General features: G+C 46.7%; 1 protein-coding gene across 1 annotated transcript in view; it reads right to left on the reverse strand.

The window, feature by feature from the left end:
• Positions 1–20,450, reverse strand: part of SCML4 (Scm polycomb group protein like 4) — a 44,688-nt gene extending 24,238 nt beyond the window's left edge. The window contains exons 1-4 of the mRNA XM_010122308.2: positions 20,259–20,450; positions 12,901–13,030; positions 10,622–10,822; positions 7,443–7,637 (exon numbers count right to left, since the gene is read on the reverse strand). Of these exons, the coding sequence (XP_010120610.2) occupies positions 7,443–7,637; positions 10,622–10,822; positions 12,901–13,030; positions 20,259–20,450 (718 nt within the window). The remainder of the gene's footprint in view (positions 1–7,442; positions 7,638–10,621; positions 10,823–12,900; positions 13,031–20,258) is intronic.
• Positions 20,451–21,016: the final 566 nt, after the last annotated feature.

Consider the following 21,016-nt stretch of genomic DNA (forward strand, 5'->3'; position numbering starts at 1 on the left):
AGAGCAACATGAGGGGGGATAAAAACTGAAGAACATCCAAGCAAAAATCAGTAATGTCCCCTAAAAAAAAATTCTGAATTTGCTTTGAAACCTGTAAAATGGAACTAGCTTAAACACAAGACTCCCTTTTCCCCCCTTTCAGCTAGCTCTGCATCCTCCCATGGAGGTGCAAGCTTAGGCCCTGCCATGGGCACCACGTACCAGGCAGTCCCGGCAGCAAGGGCCCTCATGTCCAGTTTCACAAAACATGAGCAAGTGTTCATCTCTCTTCCAAAAATGCTCTTGTTTTGTCTTACTTTGTAAGTGTTGGCTTTGCTGAGTCTCCTAGCCCACTCCACTGCCATAGCCAGTCTTTCTATTACCCTGGCTGCGACAGCAACCCAGCAGCAAGGAGCTACACATCTGATTGCTCATGGCTTTTCATGGGCTATCAGAGTCTACACCAACATATTGCATGCGGCTCCCAAGTGATGTTATCTAATGTGGCTTGAACTGGCACAAGGTAAGGATCCTGAGGATTGTCTTTTTCCCCCTTACATCTATTAAAACATCTGGTGGGTCATGCTGGCTAATGCATATGGCACTTGGATGGGGGGTACGTTTTTCATCATCAGTTCTGGCCTGTGGCCTGCTGATCTGACTGCTTGAAATATAGGTATGTTGGATCACAGGTATTTGTATCAATATCTTATAAGTTTAGGAATGGAAATTCCTGTTTCAACTTTAATTTGAGCTATTTAAAATCAAAGCCTGGGCTCCTAACTTCAGACATCCCCTAAAGGAATAATGTAGCTCTATGGAAAAGTCTTAACTGGCTAAAACAAAGTTAAAGCTAAAACTGAAGCTAAACCAGAGAGTTACAATTGCATAATTTACCTGACCGGGGCTCTAAAAGAGTGTCTTATGCTTCCTCCACATGACTGGGCATATAAAGCTTGAATTAAATGCTTATAGCCAGGGGTATTTTTTTCTGTAGTGGATATGATCTCATCCATTGCGCTTCATGCATTTACGCCCATCATTTCGTACCCTTTGATGTGGAAAAATAAAGCATCTTTTTTCCCTTCTTTAAACTCAGTTTCATAGCTTAGCTCTTTCTTCTAACCTCCACGGCTGCTGGTATCTGTGCCGTGGCTCTGAGCATATCTTGGGCTGAAGGACAGAAGGGCCTTTGGGCTTCTCCTCATCCACCACTGGGAGCAAAGTGCCTGCCCTCCTGGGGGGGTAGCTTTTCAAAAGGAACGGATTTTCTTACACCTCCTCAAGACCATGGAGGTAAAAGAGCCCGGCAGAAGGTAGGAATGAGGATTTCCCTTGGGCTGACTGCCGGAGGGTTGTCTGCTTATAGCTTCATTGCTTAGCATTCACAAGGAGACACAATTTCATAAACTTAAAGGAAGAGGAAGGGACTCTCTCTTCATTTGGGGGTTAGCAAACAGTAATCACACAGCTTAAAGGTCAGAAGGGTCAATTTATCCAATTCAGCCAAACCTACAGAGTTCAGCCAAATTATATCACAGGTGAATTTCATCTCTCCCATCCGTCTCTTATTTTTCTTCCTGCCAGTATTTGCCCCTTAGTGTACATTTAATTAGTTTCTTCTGGTCTAGGTTTAAAGGGCCTGAATGCTAAAGCCTCAGGTATCATCCTCACAAAACCCCTCCACAGGAGCATTCCTTGACTGTCTCTTCTCTTTCACCCTCCTGCTTTTACTTCCTACCTCTCGTACCATCCTTAACTGTTCCTGTCTCTCCCCAGGGAGGGAGGGAGGAAGGAAGAAAGGAAGGGAGAAAGGAAGGCAGGAAGGCAGGCAGGAAGGAAGGAAGGAAGGAGGGAAGTGGCAGTGAAGCCACTGATGTTGGGAGAGGGCTGGAGAGGGAAGGAAGGAAGGCCTGCAGCCATCTCACCCTTTCTCTGCTCTACAGCAGGCTCTGCCGTCAATTCAAATGCCCCAATGACCAGACAAACTTTTTGTATTAGACTTTGCTGTGGCTGGATGGCTTGTGCAGTTCCTCTGCTCCCTCTTTAAGAGTGACCTTAATATTTTATTTATTGTTTAAAGGATAATGTTCACGGTAGAGGAATATATGAGGCAATAAATGGCCTTTGCAGGTAATTAAATGCTGAAGAGAGCCGAAGCTATTGATAGCCATAAAAGCCATTTATTCTGAGTGTGCTGAGAAGCCAAGGAGCACTGTTCCTCATAGCATGCAACAAGACAAGATTAAACAAACCACAGTATTAGAAAGGGGAAAGACAACATTTTTCTTGCTCTCTCAGGGCTTGAAATTTCTGAGCTGCTGTTTATTTGGTGCTTGGAACAGAAAATATTTGTTGTAATAATCTGTGGTTTTCTATCACGTTATTCTTTTTTCTCCTAGCTGCTTTGGAAGGGCTTTGCACATGGTGGCAAGAATTATTGCCCTACTTGGACAGATGTTTGAATAAAGGCACAGCAGGGAAGGGTGACTTGCCCACACAATCAATGGGAAAGTCTCTGACAAAATCCAGCTCCCAGCTTAGTGTCTTGCCTACTAGTCACACACTTACAGTGCGTTGCTGTAGCACTTCTCGTACCAGATTTTCAAGTGTTTGTAGATAGGAAGAGCCCACCTTCTTACATATAGTGGCACAGATGTAGCATAGGGTACCTCTAACTTCTGCCGTGCTTTGGCTCCATACGGGGCCCTACCTCCAGCCACTGCCACGAGAAGAGGTGCTGTTCTCCTGTGGACAGTGGTAGGGGACACCATATGGTATCTACGCCTACAAATTTGACTTGGCTGTGGGGAGAAGAGCAAGGCTGGGGACTTTATTCACTGACCTTCCTGTCTTCTGCTCTGATGAGGACAAGGAGACAGGGTGGCCACAGGAGTCCTTGTATAAAGAAAGATTTGCTGCAGCTATATGCAGCCATGCTCTGCGTGAGTCACAGCGATTGTCTAACAGCACGAAATAACCATACCCCAAGGTTCAAGACAGAAAGAGCAAGGAAAGGACTGACTGAAAGGGGAAAGACAATGCTTATCAAGTTTGATGCTTCCCACATAAGAGAAACTGCTTCAATTTCTCTGTCCACCATCAGGCTGGCAAGAAGTTTTATAGCAAACATGTTTTCCTCTGAAAAATGACAGTCTACATTGCATAAGTCCACATCAACAGTATGTAGGTATTCCAGAAACGTCCCTTTCCCATGCTCGCATCCAAGCCTCCATTAGCTCAGCATGGGAGGACTAATGAAAGCTGAACGCAGAGGGTGTGGATAGGGATACTTCACAGGATCTCTGTTGGTTTCCCATCCATATAGCCCCTGGCACACTTCACAGCATTTTCTGCAGACTTCACCCAGATCTTGCCATCATTTTAGTTCAAATTGCACTACCACTCTTATGAAAAATTCTAGGGTGCATGTCCAGAGGTGCTTTGAACTCAGATGCTGTGGGGACAAGGAACATCTCAGGATTTGCTACAATGCAGACTTGAAGCCGAGCACTTCCCAAATGAGGTCCTGGGAGCTGTCCCACAGCTGCTCTCTACAAATTGCTCTCATGAGCTAGAAAGTCCCCTCACAGATGAGAAAGAACCATGGGGTATGTCCCTAGATGTGCCAATGCAAGGCAGTGAAGCCACTGATGTTGGGAGAGGGCTGGAGAGGGACCCTTACCCAATTTGTGGGGCCACTGGGTGCTGGTGTAAGAGGCGTTGGTGGGGTGTCAGGTGCAGGGGGGGTAATGCACAGCCAGCAAGGCTCATTGCAGAGGCCAGTGCTAGGTACAGCCCTGTGAGTGCCTGCTTCTTAGACAGACATGTAAAACGTCGTTGTAAGTGATATATGCATATATCAACAAATCCCACCTGGCCTGTATGCTGCCATTAGCATCTGGCAATTTGCTGTGAGCACAGGTGAATAATGGCTTAGAGGCATGTGCTTCGGGGCAAGGTTAAAAGGTGACTCCTGTGTGGTATAAGTGGATTAATATGACTGGACACGATGCCGGCTTCTCCTCTCACTTCTGCCAGTGTAAATCAAGACTAACTGCACCAAAGTCAATACATGTATTGAATTCATTGGTACACAGGGGCTGAAAAGCACATGGTTTTAAAAGAAAGAACATCTCGATTACAAGCTGGAGAACAGAAACAGTGAAATATGTGGCTGCTTTGCATAGCTTCCTGCGGTGCTTTATTATAGCCCTGCTCCTTCCATGCGAGCTCTATCCCAACAGGCGCCCTCACAGACCCGTCTGCAAGAAGAGCTCCTACTGTCCTCCTTATTACTGCCACTACAGGGAAACCCCGTCTCTGTTCTGTGTAGCAGAGGTTCCCCCACTGTGCTGACCTTGCAGTAGAGAAACACGCTCCCGAGTAACTGGGAGATTTAGGCAATGCGGCATTAAACATAGACTCTGTGACTCAGGTCCTACTGCCTAAAACTGGGGTTATTCCACTGGTGCCAATGGAGCTGTTGAAAACAGCTGGACATGAAGAACAGGAGTATGTGCCTGTCTGCGGCTGAGGCCGTCGCTCCTGTTCCTCTGCTGCACAGCCATGAACAGACAGCTCCTCCACTGGGCATGAATTGCCCTGAGGAAGAGGCAGCTTTTCCCCTCTCCAAAATTTCCCATTTCAAGGGCCCTATGTGGCAGAGTTCATTTCTGTTTCTGAGCCTTTGTTTGTGCTCTGGGACCAAGCAGCAATCTTGTAGATGAGTTTTCCAAACAACTAGCTGGCTGTGCTGAAACCAGCCCCTGGCTCTCCAGCCTGCATCCTGGTGCCCACAGCGATGCAGTCAGCGAGTTAACTGGTGAAGCTGCAGAGCTCCCTCCCAGCCACCCCCAGGCCCATGGACAGACTTCAGCAGAGCAACTTGGGTTTACCAGATTTGATACACCAGTTCAGTGGTCAGCAGAGTGCTGAAAGTGTCCTCAAATCCTGTCTCACCATATTTCTGTTAATCTTTGGTGGAAGGAGAGTTCCCCTTTGGTGCTGCCAGCTCAGAGAGCCACCTGAGCACCTGGCTGCTCTGGATATGACACTGCTCATCACAGCCTCCCTCACCGTGGGACAAGGTGGCTCCACCACCACCTCTCCTGAATCTCCACTTCAGCAGGGAGGCACTTAAATCTCTGCAGGTCATGCTGACCCATGCTACGGCTCCTGAGGTGAGCAAGCTGGAGCCTGGTGTGGAGCTTTAACCCCATCTATAACTGCTGCCCTCAGCTATTTCACAGCTCACGTTCTCCATTGTACCATAGTGCTGCTGGTGATGGAGATATAAAAGCCTCCAGGAGTCACTGCCTCTTCCCCTATCCTGCTCCCAGGCTGAGGGGAGAAGAGCCCAGGCCAACACTATCCCTGACTAGCCTGGGCTACCCAGCCTGTGCTGCCTCCAGGGGGGCTATTAATTGCCCCCCAGCAGTAGGAGAGCCAAGGAAGAGAAGCCTTCCCTATTTCCACATCTCCTGCCTGGTCTGGGGCAAAAATAATATTTTGCCCCTTCCTCAGTGGCTGGGCAGAGCCAGTGGGAATAGTGTCAGGGACATCTGCATTGAAATTATGTAAGGAGGGAGATGTTCAGAGTGTAACACCCACTGTAAAAACTCTGGTTGTGGAGTTGCCTTCTATCACGTACAGCCTTGCTGTGCAAAAGTAAATGCAAATGTACATGCAAATTAAAATGCAAATACAAACACAAATGCCAGGCCTCCTGGGCTGCACTCAGTCAGTGCTACAGAAATTCCTTGACCTCTCAGAAACATTCAGGTTGCTGCAAATGTCCTAGTCCAGAGGGAAAAAAAATACTACTTTTCAATCTGGGTTGCTACCTTTCCTCCCCTATATGAGAGTGGATTTCTTTGCACAAAAAGGCAATTTCTGCACTGTGTGCACAGCCCACTCCCAGCTTCAGTGTGCAAAGCACACACTTAGGGTCTTCCTGGCAAACAAGTGATTAGTGGATCGTAATTGTGGACACTAAACCACCTTTCTCTCAGCTGACAGCATGTGTCTGCCATTATAGTGAATGCATGAGAGACTCCACTCCCCAAACACCCACAGTGTTGTTAATAAAAGAGAAGGAAAAATAATTTATGTCAGGAGGAAGCCTGCAGGTGAAGCAGAGGTTCAAGGCCATAATTTGGCATCTTTCTTTTTTTCTAAACTAACTTCTACCATATCCATAGTAGAGGTCCAGGGCAGCTTTCTGGCTACAGAGTGCAGATGGGGACTGCAGGCGTGATCCAGCTCCACGAGAGCTGTGCAGGGCCAGTACCTCATCCCAGCACGCTGAGGCGTGGGCAAGAAGGAAGCCCAAGTGTGCCATCCACCTGGTAGGCTGGTGCTGCTTGGGCCAGGAGCCTCTCTGGACCACCACCATGCTTGGGTGCATCTGCCCCACACCACAGCCCCTCCAGGCTTTGTCCCACATGGTCTAGCACTAAGGCAGGGATCTTGCTGGTGTCCACAGGTATTTCAGGCTAAGAAGTAGCAAAGCAAACCCCTTAGCAGCCATGACTCTCTTTTAGGTTCACACTCAAAGGGTGGAGGTGACAGATTGGGATCCAGGTTGAGTGTGCTACAGCTAATAACGTTACCTTAGATTTATGCTAATGGCACTGACCCAAAACTGCATTACTATGAGCAGCTCTCTCCTGTCACCCAGTAAGAGGTCCCCTCGAGTGAAAGCAGACCGTGCTGCTTTGCAAGTGATCCTTAAAACAAGCAGCATGCAAACCAGGAAGCACACAGGTAACAAAGTGCTGGGGCAGTGTTAGGTCACGGCACACCCATCATGGCAGTGATTGCCTGTTCATGCTGCGGTGACACCAAAGTGTGGGCTGGGGTCCGTGCACTCACACGGCCTTCCACCTCTCGCTCCAGCCAGTGAGCCAAGGCAGTGCATGAGCAGAGGGGTCTGGGGAGCAGGCACAGGCAACACTCTGCAGTGGGTCGGCAAGCAGAGGAGGCTCGGTAGTCAGTGGGGATCCTTCTGTGTCTAATATGGTGGTTGAGTTGGAAGGAGAGAGAAATTTCCCCTCTACCTTCCTGAAACTTTAAAGAACTTAATCCCTTTGGGGCCCCTACCCCAGGGCTGGGTATGCTTGAGGAGGTCAAAAGTTATGGAAGAGAATTGACAGAAACAAGGACAATGGGATCATATGAGCCTTGTTTCCTTAGGAAAAGAGGTAAAAGAAAAAAAAAGATATATAAAATAATTTTAAAAATTATCCCTGTCACTGCTGGGCCTCCTCAACACAGCGGTTCTCCACAGAAAGCCTCATCTATAGCCACTGGGAAAAATACTGCAAATCAGCCTGCTGCCTTCCTCTGGAAAGTCCCACAGAAATCTGTGGTTCTCTAGTATGTACAATACAGGAACAAAAAAAGACAGTCATTTCTTCAGCCTTATTAAATCTTGAGCCCAAGCTGATCAAGCAGCCTACCTGCCTCCATCCGTCTGTTTTCATACACCTCTGGGCTTTCTGACACGGCGTTGTACTGCTGGAAAGGCTGATCGCTGAAAAGGTTGTCACACAGGAGGCTGCGACAGAGCTTCTTCAGGAAGCGCAGGACATACCCGATGCTGTTCACTACCAGCAGGCTCAGGAGATGCTGCTTCCCCTCAAATGAAGCCGAAACTGGAAAGCAAGCAGGAGCAATTCAGTATCCAGGGGTGCATGGCAGGAGGAAGAAGGAGAGCAGGCGAAAAGATTTCACACAAGTATTTGTATGTCTTAAAACATTTTACATGATTACCCCACCTGAAGTACAAAACAAACTGGAGGAGCTTAAGGAGCTGAGTTTGTGTGACCCAGATCACCTTGCCCTTGGAGCATTGAAAGATGCCGACTGGCATGGCCAGCAATGCAAGGATTTCTAATATATGCATCCAACTGAAAACTGTATTGTATGATTGGAAGGAGGCAATTATAATACCCTGGTCTAAGGGAGGGGAAAGAAAATGATCTGCCAATGATGGGCTATTAGGCTGACTTCAGCAATACCCAAGGTTTTAAAAGATAATGGGGAGATGAGAATTAAAGGCATGGCTGTGAATGAATAAAAGGTACTAGGGTGGTACTGAAGAGAGGGCTACCAGCTTCATCATGGATCTTTATTTACTGATTTAATTGCATTTATAGGCAAAGGAAGGTTGGCAGTAGTGGTCTATCTGGAATTCAGTAAAATATGAGAAATCTTTCATTAAACTGGAAATGATTGCATAGGAAAGGTGTGTCAGGCTCTGCTGGCAGGAGACCCCAAGCACTAGAGAGGAACCAGCTGGTCCATGCTGGCACAGAAAGATTTTGTTGATGCTGTAAGCTAGGAGATATTATTAATGGAGAAGAGGACTGTGAGATTACACAGAAAGGATTGACTGATGTTGAGCACTGCAATAATAATGGGTGGAAAAAAATACTAGAAAGTACATGGCAACCCATAAATTTTTCGAGGAGGCTCAACATGACCTGATGGGAGGAAAAATGATGGGACAGGCTCACCAGATGCCCATGAGCCACCAAGCTGACACAGCACTGGAAAAGTCAGATATATTCAAGGAAAAGTCAGATATATTCAAGGAGATATTGAACAAAGCATTTCCAGGAGAGACAAGGGAGTGTCAATTTCACTATATAAAGTCCTGGTGAAACCTGAGCTGGACTGATGGGCACCATTCTCGTCATCCAGGCTTGAGAAGTGTGAATTCAGACTTGAAGAGGCACACAGGCAGCCATAGCAATGTTCAGGGAACAGAAGGTTTCCCTGTGGCTCTGCAGTCGTCACTGTCTCTGCTATGTGGGGCTATGGGAGGACACTTGCACATCTTTCACTAATCCAGCAATCTTCCTCCCAATGCAGAGAGAACCTGACAGAAACTGTGTTTCAGCCTGGCAGGATGAGGACTGCTCTCTAGAAATATGTCTGAGATTGAGCTCAAGGGCAAGAGGAGAGCAATTAGAATTCCTGGGCAAAGCTGTCAGGGAATATATCTAGCCAGGAATCAAAAAGGGCATAGGTCTCAGCTATGAGAGAGGTGGAGGGGTCATAACAGACCCATCAGGATCAATTGTAGCAGGACGCATTCAGGTGTCAACAGGTTTGCAGATGGGACTACATGATATGGCTGCCTGAACTCCACCACCTGGAAGGTTTTTTCCAGTCATACAGTCTCCAGTCACTACTAAAGAATATAAATTGCAATGTTAGGCTTATCATCTTTGGGATAACTTCAGAGATATCCTGCTGGCCTGAGCTGCTGTAAGGGATCATGCTCCACAGCCAGTTGAGCATCTGTGAGCCAAGCTATGGGAAGATTGGAAAGCCCATGAAAAAATCTGTTTGCACTGCTGCAGGGCTGGGAGTGAGTTGCAATCTCTGAGCCACACCATGACTAGGAGGCCATTCACCCCTCCTTGATGATTAGAAGAGGCATGAAGTTGGGAGCAATGCTGACCAGGTGCTTTTCGCTCAGGTACCTGAAGCCAAGCCAGCTCAGAGGAACTGGGACCAGGGGGTTTGGCAGGCTTGGTGCACAACGTGACTCTCCTGCTTGTAATGAAAATCATATACGCGGCATAGAATCAGGCAAAAATGAAGCTCTGCACTAAATTGTTTTAGTCTTGTGTTTCTGTGAACAAATCTGGATCATTCTTAAAGTATTTGTGATGTCCCTTAGGGAAGGCACACCTGTGATTAGAAAGAACTAAAAGAGAGGGCGGAAGCAGGATTTATATGCTGCAGAGAGGGCCAGAGCCTGGGCTCCCACACAAGAGGGTCCCAATGGCACAGCTGAGCTGCTGCAGTCCCTGCAAAACTGATTGGACTTGCAATCCTTGGCTTCGCGTTCCTGCCTGACTCATCTGCAGAAACTCATTGGAGAGTGTCATTCCCGTATTCCCATCATTGTTTCATTCCCACTGCATTCCCATGTGCTAAAACAATGTTGGGACACAAAACTCATGCTGTGATTAAAAGAAAAGTTCATGTTCAGTCTGAGAGCCAGGCCAGGGGGATTCAGTGTAGGACATGGGAGACTCATCAGGACACAGAGAGAAGTATCACCACAGGAAGATGAGGAGCTCCTGGGAAGCTCCCTCTGATCTCTGATTCTCTCCGAGCTATTTGTATAGTCCTGCTGTATGGGAAATTGCCATGGGACTTTTGCAATTGCTACAGCTGAGAGCAGATTTGGCTCTTGAACGGCTGGCAGAGGACGCATCAGCAGCTGAGCTCTGTGCTGGTTTTCCTTCAGAGCAAGATGTGGCGGCAACGTGTGGCATGGGCCGGGCTAGCAACACTGCTCATCCTTGTACGGCTGCACGAAAAACTCAGCTTGCCGGCCTGGCCTCGGCACTGTTCCAAGGAACAGTAAGTGCAGGACCCTGGCGCTAGCCCTGTTCCTCCCCTGAATCACCGCTGCAATGCTGTTTATCGGCATACTTTCATCTGACACCAAGGCAATTCCTGCAGCAGCCTGTTTTACAAAGGCATAAGTGATGCTCAAAGCCAGTTGTCAGCCCGCTGATGCGAATGGGACAGCTAGGGCAGTCAGGATTGTGGATCAAGTTAAGATTTCAAGCACTTCCCAACTGGCCACAGACCCCTTACAAAAATGCTTTACCTGACACCATCTCGCCTCCGTAGCCCTGCTTGATGAGCGAGAAGACGGCCTTTTGCTGGAGCGCGCAGTCGATGCAGGCCTGCACAGCCTGCTGCAGGGCCGCTGCCGGCCTCTCAGGCCCAAAGTGCTCTGGGAGCTGCTGCACTTTTTTTCTGTCCAGGTATGGCCCCAGGTTCGCTTGTTTGTTCACATAAATGCAGACTGTAGACACAAAAAGAAGGCTATTACAAAATGGCCCTGAGAGCATCCTAGCTGAGCTGCACAGTGCGATGGCAGAGACTCTGGTTTTTGGGAGTTTCCTGACCCTCCACATCCAACTCAGCACTCTGCAAACTGCATCGCCTCGAGGGAAACTGTACATCGCCTGCAGTGCTAAATCCCCATTTAGGACCACAGCTGCACAATTGTGCCGCACAGGGGGTCTGCGAGGGATGCCTGAGCCCCTCCACAGCCAAGCCCTGCATGCCTCCTCTCATGTGTCGTTGCCCACAAAGGCAGTTTTTCTACATGGCATCAGGCAATAGCCAAAAAAATCAGTGCTCTCCTCTCACTAGCTTGAACTTATTTTAAGCTTGGCTGAGACTAACTGCATTCTGGAGGAAGCGGAGATAATGCTGTGGTAACTAAGGGCGACTAAGACACAGCCTAAAGTCAGGCTAAAGTGAGACATATTATAATAGCTGGCAGAGTGTGCTCGAGCTGTCATCTCTCAGACAATATAACGTTATCCTCTGACAGAAATCAGATATGTGACATCAAGTGGAGTGGAGGACATGATGACAGCTGTGTAAAGTTGGAAATAATTTACAGTTTGCATCAGCGTAATGAAAATCTAGTGTGACTGTCACAGCGCACTCCGCTACCCCATCTCTCACTGAAGAGCAGAAGGGGCTCAAGCAGTATATCCTGGGTAAACAGGAGGATAATAGCAATCATACTTATCATTACATAGCACTTTACACCTTCCAAGTGCCAAACGAACAAAGGGATAACGCACCGAAAGACAGCAGTAGTACACATGAAATGCGAGGGGCTGTCAGGGTGCAGCTTTCCTGGTGTGCCACCGTGCCAAACCTTGCCAAATCTGCAGGATGTGGCTTCTGCTGTGACAAGCCACTGGTTTCATCTGGGGCTCGGCTGTGGGAGGGACTCCGCAGCCTGCAAGCAGTATGCTGGGTCCCTTGCTGGGGAGCCGGGGCCCCTATGGTCCTTTCAGTGCAGACAGGGAGGCAAAAGTTGGCTTGAGCGTGCCTGCACCTCCTGCAAACCCTGCTCTAGTGGGAGCCTACACGCACTGTTGGGAAAGTGCTGGTAGAAAAGGTGCCAGTGGCACAGGATGGGCAGATGGAGGTGCAGCGTGCCGCACTTGCAGAGCCCAAAATGACTCATAGAGCCTCTGCCTCTGTGGCCATCTCGGCAATCTGGTGGAGCTGGTGGACTGTGCCTCCCTGTCCCCCTCCAAAAGCAGCACCATGCACACCTCTCAGGGTAATGCTGTGAAACACCGTTTGGCTGTTTGCCAAGCGCTTTGCAGTCTTCACGTGTGAAGGGATAAATGAGAGTAAAATATATTATTATGGTCATCGTCACTACGTTTAGTACAATTCTGCTACCAGAGCAGATGGAAAACTTCTCCTCTGTGCATCCCAGCTAAGAAATAATGGGATTTATGTGTTGTGTTTAGATTCTAATGTTATCTAATTCATTTCTCAGCTGTAACCTCAGGGTAAATCAACTGTCTTGTTGATTTTCTTCTCATTTACACCAGTTTAAAAGCATTGACCTATGTTACTTCTGGTAATATAAGTAAAAAAAGAATAAGGCTGTGTTTTCCCTGACTACAGTCAGAAGTGACTGTGTCTGCCGGTGTGATAAGGCAGTGGGGTTTATGTGCTGGTAACCCTGCCTACAATCAGACTATGGCTCCTCTGTCCTTCTTCTCCCCACGGCTGTAACAGATGCTTCATGTTCACACCAGGGTTTAATCTGGTCATTGCAATACATTTGATGGGGTGACTGTTGGGTATAAAATGGTAGCATTCACGGGATGTTGGTGTTCGCATTTCAAGAGGGATGGATCTAACATCTCCCCTAAACTTGACACATGGCAATCAAAATATTGTCTTGCGGAACGTCTCTGTTCTTTGTCACTGGTTGCTAGTCTAATCTGCAAACACCCCATTTTCATGAGCTCCGGCTGTTCTGGAAAGCACAGCATCTGGCTGTCAGCCCATGGTTCCTGCTCACCCCTTGGCCAAGGAGCACTTGAAGTTGCATACCTGTGAGAGCCTGTGGGGTGGCTGAGTTGGGTATCGTAGCTGCATCCTGGGGGATGGAACTAATATCCGGTTCCGGTGTGCTTCTCGGCGGAGAGATCGCTAAGGGAGTCATCAGGACACGAGACTTCAGCTGCAAAAAATAACTGGCTGGGTAATGAAAGTATACACAAGGCATTCCAATTTTATTCTGTGTATGTCACTCCCCATGAAGTCTCACTCATTAGCAATCTGCTATTGCATCACTTTCTCCAGGCCAGGAGCATCCGTTCTGCTCCCAGGAGGATACTGGAGCCTGAAGCCTGACTGATTTGCAGCAGACAGCAACGCCTTAAGTTACAGGATGTAAATATTATGCCACTCACCGAGTAGTTATTTACACCTGAGCAAATTGGGTCTAACACTCTAACAAATCAGCGCAATGGCATTTTACGACCCATTTCATGTGGGCGTAAACAAGTCTCTGCAACCCAGAAACACGGGGTCTTTAACTACATCATAATTTAGGGCCAAATTCTGCTCTTGGTTACAGGGTGTAAGTCTTGTGTAAATCCAGTGGCACCAAGAGGCTACTTTGGGCTGACACCCTTGTAAATAAGCTCAGATCGTGGTCCGTAGTGTGTTATTACCAGGTAGTAAATACAAATTGTTGCACTGTTGCACCCAGTAATCTTCATGACCTGCAGCCTGGCTTGGAGAAGTGAAACACAATGGGAATTTGCAGTGCAATATCACTGCATCTTTATGCTGCCTGTACCTGGCAGTGTCTCACCAGCCAAGTGAGGATCAGGTCCTCATAATTACAAAGGGCTGACGCGATGGATGTTACCTGAAGGTATCACTCTTGCTTTTCCTTTTACTATTAAGGGAAGAGAGGGGAAAGCAGACACCCAAGCACACAGCTGGCTGGCTTATATATTTACATATACTACACTGAGCTGTTCTTCCGGCAGGTGATTTTTTTGCTGTTGTTTTTCAGTGGCCAGAGGTAAAAATGCTGTAAATGCGTAAATGCTGTAAGCGCGTAAGGTAAAAATGCGTAAGAATGAAAAGGCGTTGTTAACCCTACTAAATTTGCAGAGCATTGCTTCTCTCAGAGCTTATGCCCAAGCTGGAAATAATGTACAAAGTGTATCTTAGGTAGAAATGAAGTCAGACCACTACCTACAAACTAAACCTTGAGGAAGTCCTGGTGGAGAGCAGGTCATTTTGGGTAAAGATTCATGTTGTCCGTGATTATGATTACAACTATCTAAAATAACGGTCACTGATTCAGTGTAACAGTAAAAACAGAAAGCTGGGGAAGGGAGAGGGAAGGCTGTTGGACTTAGTGCCATTTGAGTGAATTTGTAATCATTAAATCGTTGGGGGTTTGGTTCATTCCCCAGTTAGTCTTATGCCAACAAGGGCTTCACTAAGAGAGAGAGTTTAAGGTCTCTCTTGCTTTCAGTAGCACAGTAGCCTGTGCTGGAATGGTACCCACCAAAACAACAAAAAGGCCACCTTTGTTGAGATGGGTGTAATTCTTGCCTGCCAGACCCCCACACCAAGGCCTTCCTGAACTTGCTCCTTTACACAACCTAGAGTTTCCCTCAGAGCAGGCTCTGTGGAAAGATGGGCACAGTAAGTCCAGATGGAAATAAAGGCTGGCTCCTTATCCAGGCACCATCCCGTGCAGGGCACTGTTCCATCCCTGGGGCGGAAGCTGTATCCCACCTGTCTCAGGAGTGCCAGGCACCACCTCCACATGGTGCCACCAGCTCCCCTCCCCTGCAGTGAGCTAAATCCCTTTGGATTTAGCCTGAACAAGGGAGAAAATGTTCAATAACTTAATCTAAGACAAACTATGGATTTGACCTCCTGCTGTATGGCAGTCGTAGGCTACTATGGACCCTGAGCTGCCCCTAGCTAGTGCCAGTCCTCATCTGCCTGTGTTGTCCTGTTTTTGTAGGGTTGTCTTGTCTTCAGACTGGGATAAGGAAAAAACAAAAGCAAAGTGCTGTCAGTTTGTTTTCAAAGAAATTAAAATAAATGGGAGAAAAATGATGTTTCAAAAAAATCAAGGTTCCCATCCAGTTTGGGTTTTATCCCATGTGAGAAGCTGGGGAGCAGCATGATTTCTTATTTTCTGTAGCAACATGTCAATGACTTAGTTTTCTATGGTGGAGTGGGCTCGCACTGTGAAACTTTGAGTAAACCCTGTGCTAGGCTTCTGGGCTTGCTTTTGATCATACGCATATATGCATATATAATAATAGTATATATACATAGATATAAAAGTATATAAATTTATATAGATATGTACATATATTTGTATATATATTTATGTATACGTATATATAAATATGTGTATATATATATGCACTCACACATGCAGATATCTATGTAGATACTATTTTGGAGACAGCACACCTAATAACTTCTGTTTCTCTTGCATGTTGGCTCCTTAACATCCTTACTGGCTCACAGCCCTGCAGCCCCAAACACAGGCACACAAGCGTCCTCTCCAGCCCTTGAGCTTCATCATCATCTGAGTGTGTGCTGCCCCACCAGCATCATCAGCCCATCAGCCGAGTGGAGGTGGGACAGTGCCTGGTAGACCTCTTTCTCTGCCTGTTCCCTGGTTCTTGGAGGCCCAGGCAGGCTTATGTTCAGGAGTAAATAAACAGAGGACAAGACTTGTGTAAACTCTCTAGCTTGGAAGCTCCTTCCTGGCAGTTTGCTGTTTTAGCAAACAGTTTACTGCAAACTTAATTGCAACAGTGTGTGCTCTACAGCCTCTGGATAGAGATAAATGCCATTTTATTAGGGGTAACAGAGAATGTGCCTTCATTATATCAAAATAAAACAATGCCTGATTACAAGAGACAGTACACTAGCAAACATGGCTTAAATACCTCCTGGCCACTGAAACCCTGTGTAGTCCCTGAGTATCACTAAGTGTATTTCATTTAAAGATGTCTTTTCTTGGACTGATTCTTCTTTATCAAAAAGCCAACCCAACCAACCAGCTGGCTGACTGAGAGCTTTGCAATAGAGAGCTCATATGCACGAAAGTGAAAAAAAGTGGTGAAGAAGAAACAAAGAGAGAAAAGGAGACAATCTGTCAGAGCACTTTGGGAAATCTTCACGGTAAGGCATTCAGATCAGCTTTTGAATATCACGTTATAAGTTTTAATATCCACAGCATGAGATGTAAAAGGCAATGGTTGCTTTAAAACAAGATGTACAACCCACTCCCCGCCTCGTATGGACCTTCTACCATGGAAAAGAGATCAGAGAAAGCTGATCAGGAGTTTAGGGTAGGAGATAAGTGCATCTGCTTCACCAAACTCACAGTGCATAAGATGCAGAGAGTGTGGGCTTTTGTGCCATTGATGCTGCAGGCTTGTCTGAGCATGCTGTGGCCACAGATGGGGAGGACCCTGTTGAGTCCTGGAGTCCATGCTACAATATGCACACCCCTTTGGAGCAGTCAGGATTCATCTAGCTGCTATTTCTGTCATCCCACACCAAAAAAAAACAAAAGTGAGAGGGGGAAGAAAATATCCAAGACAGCTTTTTTTAACTTCTGAACAAGTTTTCTGCCAGCTTGTATAGTAAAACACACAGGAAAGAAACAAGATGAAGCACAGCGCAAACTTTTCCTGTACTTTTCTTAAACCACTTAGATCATAGGTCCTCATCTTTATGGCTCCTTGTTCCCTGTTCTGGTTGTCCCTTGTCCTGACAAAATGTTTACTAGAAAAACCTAGGGTTCACCCCATTCCGGCAGACCTGTGTCCTTCCAGCCAGGAGGGCAGAAGCACCTCCTGGCCACAAGAACTTATGCTGCTGAAGGGAAAACCACTTCTAGCCCCTGCACATGTTCACCAAGGTGAGTGCCTGGGCCAACCTGGTCCTGTCATGTGGCTTCCAATGGCTGGGCAGAAAGGTGCCATTAAACCTGCACTAGGGAAGCACAGAGCTTCCAAGTACCTGTTTTGGGGTCCTTGGCTATATGTTGAGCTCCCTGTGGACTTGGCTGCAGGCAAGGAGGCTCAGCACAAGGCAAGTCAGGGCTCAGCTCAGTCGCTGGGGCAGAGAGGGATCAAGGTAAAACACAGTCCAAGGTCTTTCTCACCTTTTCTTCTTGCGCCGTGCAATACCTTTCTTCTGCACAGCAAATGATGCGGGGGAGTCTGCACACAGCCTCCTACATCCCCTAAGTGTTTTGCAGGGAATGAAGCAGGTAACCTTAAGAGGAACATATGCAACCTTGAAATTCAAGTCTATATCACAGAAGAGGTGAATGATCAGGGCACTTTAAGGTTGTCTGTGCAACCTCAGTCCCAGTGTGTCCAAATCCTGACTGCTTATTTGTCATCAGTAATAGTGACTTCTAGAGCAGCAGGGGAACCTATGCCTGATAATGGAAATTGTCACTTCACACGCCATCCTGCACAGGGTGACTCTCGCTGCCCACCTCACCTGGCCAGAGCTTGCAAGGTCCCAGCTGGGACCACCTCCCTAGGCGGGATCTGCGGTGGTAGCATGGCAAGGAGAAACTGCCCTCGGGCTGCTCAGATGGGGCCATCCCTTTGTTGCCTTCTGGGAGGGATGCGGTGGTCTATGCTGCAGCACTGCTCTTCGCGCATGTCGCTCCAATGTCTTCTAACACTGCAATTTCCCCCACGATGCTGACAAAGCCTTCCCTCGTACAGGCTGTCTAGGCAGCTCTTCGGGGCTGCCCCTCACTTACAGCCAGACAAATAAAACCAATCCATCTACTAACCTCCCCTCTGGCTGCTAGAATAGACTTTTTCCTAGAGATTTAGACAGTCAGAAAGAATATTGTATTTAGGGAAAATGTAACATTTTATGGCAAATAGCTCCACATTGGGTACAAAACTATTTCTGGAAAAACAGCTGATGAAATTTTATAACCAAAGCTGTGAAAAAATAAACAGGATAGCAAGGAAAAGGACTTTGCTTGGTTAAGTGTGTTGAAATGTCATTTTAGGAAGACACAGATATTTGCTTTAATATCGATGAAAACAGGCAATGGGTCATCTGGCTATAAAGAGCATGTGATTAAAAAATGTCTGTTATTCACATCTTGGTCAAAATTTAAATCTAGGCTGTAAATTCCTAGTTTGCTAAAAATTCAGAAGTATTTTTCCATCTGTTCTGTAATAATTCAGCTATCTGGTTGCTGTAAAGAACTTGGTTGTCTGCCATTTGGGCAGGGAGTCATTTTTTAAAATGCGTTTAAGTCTCAGGGTATCTGAAAGTCATGCAATTAGCAAGCTAATTAAATCAAGCTAGAATTCCCATCAAAAAAATGTAATCTTTGACTCGCACTGGGGAAGTGTTTCTGATGGAGAGGGGTTTACTTCAGCTGAGCGCACAGCATACAAAGACGCCTCACAGAAAATGTCGCTTCGGTGTACGAATCCTATAGTGCAAATAAACAGCGCCAGGCCAGATGCCACAGATGCTACAGCTCACGAGTGTCAGCTCCAGAAACTTAAGCCATCGGTTATAAAAGGATGCCTTTTTACTCACTGTCACTCACTAAGAAATAACATCATCCCAGATTCACTGCCGAAGGAGGGATGCCGCTGCCTCCCCGCTAAGTCCCCGGGGATGAGGAGGATGCATGTGTGGTACCCAACTTGTATAGGGGAAACCAACCAAAATGGGGGAAAAGCTTCCCTTCAGAAGAAGAGAGGGCCAGCAGCAACTGAGTGCTTGGCCACCTGAGTCCGAAGCACAATGTTACTGCAGCATTTTAGGAAATTTAAGTCTCCATTTTTGCTTCTCCCACTCACAAATATGTGGTGGTTGGTGAAAGGCTTTTTCAGAGGTGGATGGGTGCATTTTTTTTGTCAAATTACAAATAAAATGTAAATGCAGGAGTAAGAAATGGAAGTCAGCAAGATAAGCAGGGGCAGAAGGGATGGGGTCTGCCAAAATTCGGCATACAAGGTCATTGTGGTATTTGGCAAATCACTTAATCATCTCAGGGACTCAATTTCACCACATCTACGAAGTATTATTATCCCAGACTTGGATGGCTTTGATCTAAAGAGCCTACAAGTGACCCAGCTTTACAGGTAATAATTTAAATTATTACTTGTAATAAATAAAGTAAAATAAACACAATAAATAATAAACTTGTATTAACCTTTACCTCAATTAAAACAATTCAGGTGTTTCCGTCCCAGAGTTTTAACCCAATACTGAAGTGAAAAATAATAAGTATTTCCATACCTCACATTTTACAAAACACTAGAATATTTGCCCCAGTCTAAGCTTGGACATGCAGCTCTGTTTTGGATGACGGTTGCAAAATTCTGCAGTAACCCCAAGAGGGACACCTGAGCCTGCTGTCAGGTTGGCTCTGCTCGGCTGACCATTATTTGGTTATAATGGTTAACCAAATAATGTTAACCATTTGCTGTTAGTATTAATGGCAGCTGCTGTTATTTGATTCCCATTACCAAAGTTAAAGCTTTTCAAAAGAAATGGGAAACTGCAGCTGGAACTGTTTCTTCACTATGCAAGGTCTGCTTTCAGCACAGACTGAAACACACTTCAAAATGTGTCCCCATAGCAGAGATGGATACAGGTGAAGGAGGGGGAGCATGGAGCAACATGGGAAAAGGCAGAAGATGAGGCCAAAGCATTAAGGGCTGAGGTTCTGATGTCTACTGCTGTAGGTCTTGCACAGGGGGATGCGGAGGAGTAGGGGATTTTGGAAATGGAATGCAGAGGGGTGGTGAGGAGGGCTTGCCTGGAAAGAGAGAGGAGGGAGTTTGGAGGATGGGGGGAAGAAGAAGGTCTGATGGGAGGTGAAAAGCTGGGAAGGACAATGATAAGGGTAGCCTGCTCTAGATAAAAGCCCAAACCCAAGGAGCTGAGACATTTGGTCCCTGTGCCTGGAGCTCAGCCGGCAGCACTGCGCATGGGGCCTTGCTGCCTCCTGTGAACCAGGAGAGACCCAGGGAAGAGCCGGGCAACATCTGGGGCCAACAGTATTAGTGAGAGAGAATAAAAAAGTGACAAATGAGAGAAAAACACTTCCCAGAAGGTGCACAGACATCTCGCACAACACTGTGGGATACAAGTTATTTTCAAACTATGCAAATTAAACCAACTGTAAACTTTAAAAAAAAAAATTTAGATTCCCTCTATTTTTTACCAGCTCTGGTAGAAGAGAAACTGGCTTGTCTTACTTTTTTTTTTTTTTTTTTTGCATTGCTCTGGCCACACTTGCACAACTTTGCCTCCATTCCTGTATTTCACCTGAAATTCTAGGAAAAAATGTATAAAACCAGCAGGAGATGGAGGAGGAGTATGAAAATCATGTTATCTACCTTGTACCCGGGTTTTCTCCCTCTCTTCTTTGGGATCTTGACGATTGGCAAAGCACCGGCTGGTGCTGAGTAGAGGTTGTGAACAGCCATTTTGATGGGTGCTGGCTGGAGCGGGGGCCGCCCTCGCTTCCTCCCCGCCATTCTGGGGGACTGCATCTCCCCGGGGACCAGGGTGGGGGGCAGGTGGCTCATCTGCCCCGGGGCTGTCGATCAACCAGAAAGGAGAGAAAAAACAGAAAAGAAAAATTTTTAAAAAAAAGAGCTTTTTATTTATTTTTCATTTTAGGTTTTTCATCCAAAGGCAGCTTTCTCATGCTGTCATTTTCCCTGTTACCATTGATCATAAATTCTATTCATAAATCATTCTATGATTCTATAAAGCAAGAAGAAATTCACCACAGATGTGCACTCCTGGGTGGGATTCACCTGACTACCGCTGGCTCAGCATCTCCAAAGCAGGACAAAAAACTCGTCATGCCCGTTTCTCTCCACTGGCCCTGAATAAAGCACAGGGAGCTGGCTCAGGTGGCAAGGTCCCTATTGCAGATGTCTAACAAGTGTATCCCACCACAGCCACCTTAACCCTGCATCCTGCAGATACATGAGATGAAGGCATGAGCTTGCACCCATCAGTCAGTGCCTGCTTTCAGAGAAGATTTGGAGTAGATGACCTCCTGAGGTCCCTGCCAACCTGACTTTTTCTCCCAGATTCTGTGGTTCTGCAAATCCTTCCTCACCTCAGAAGGGCTACCAATACC

Source organism: Chlamydotis macqueenii, chromosome 3, assembly GCF_036417535.1.
Source record: "Chlamydotis macqueenii isolate bChlMac1 chromosome 3, bChlMac1.mat, whole genome shotgun sequence".
Classification (NCBI taxonomy): domain Eukaryota; kingdom Metazoa; phylum Chordata; class Aves; order Otidiformes; family Otididae; genus Chlamydotis; species Chlamydotis macqueenii.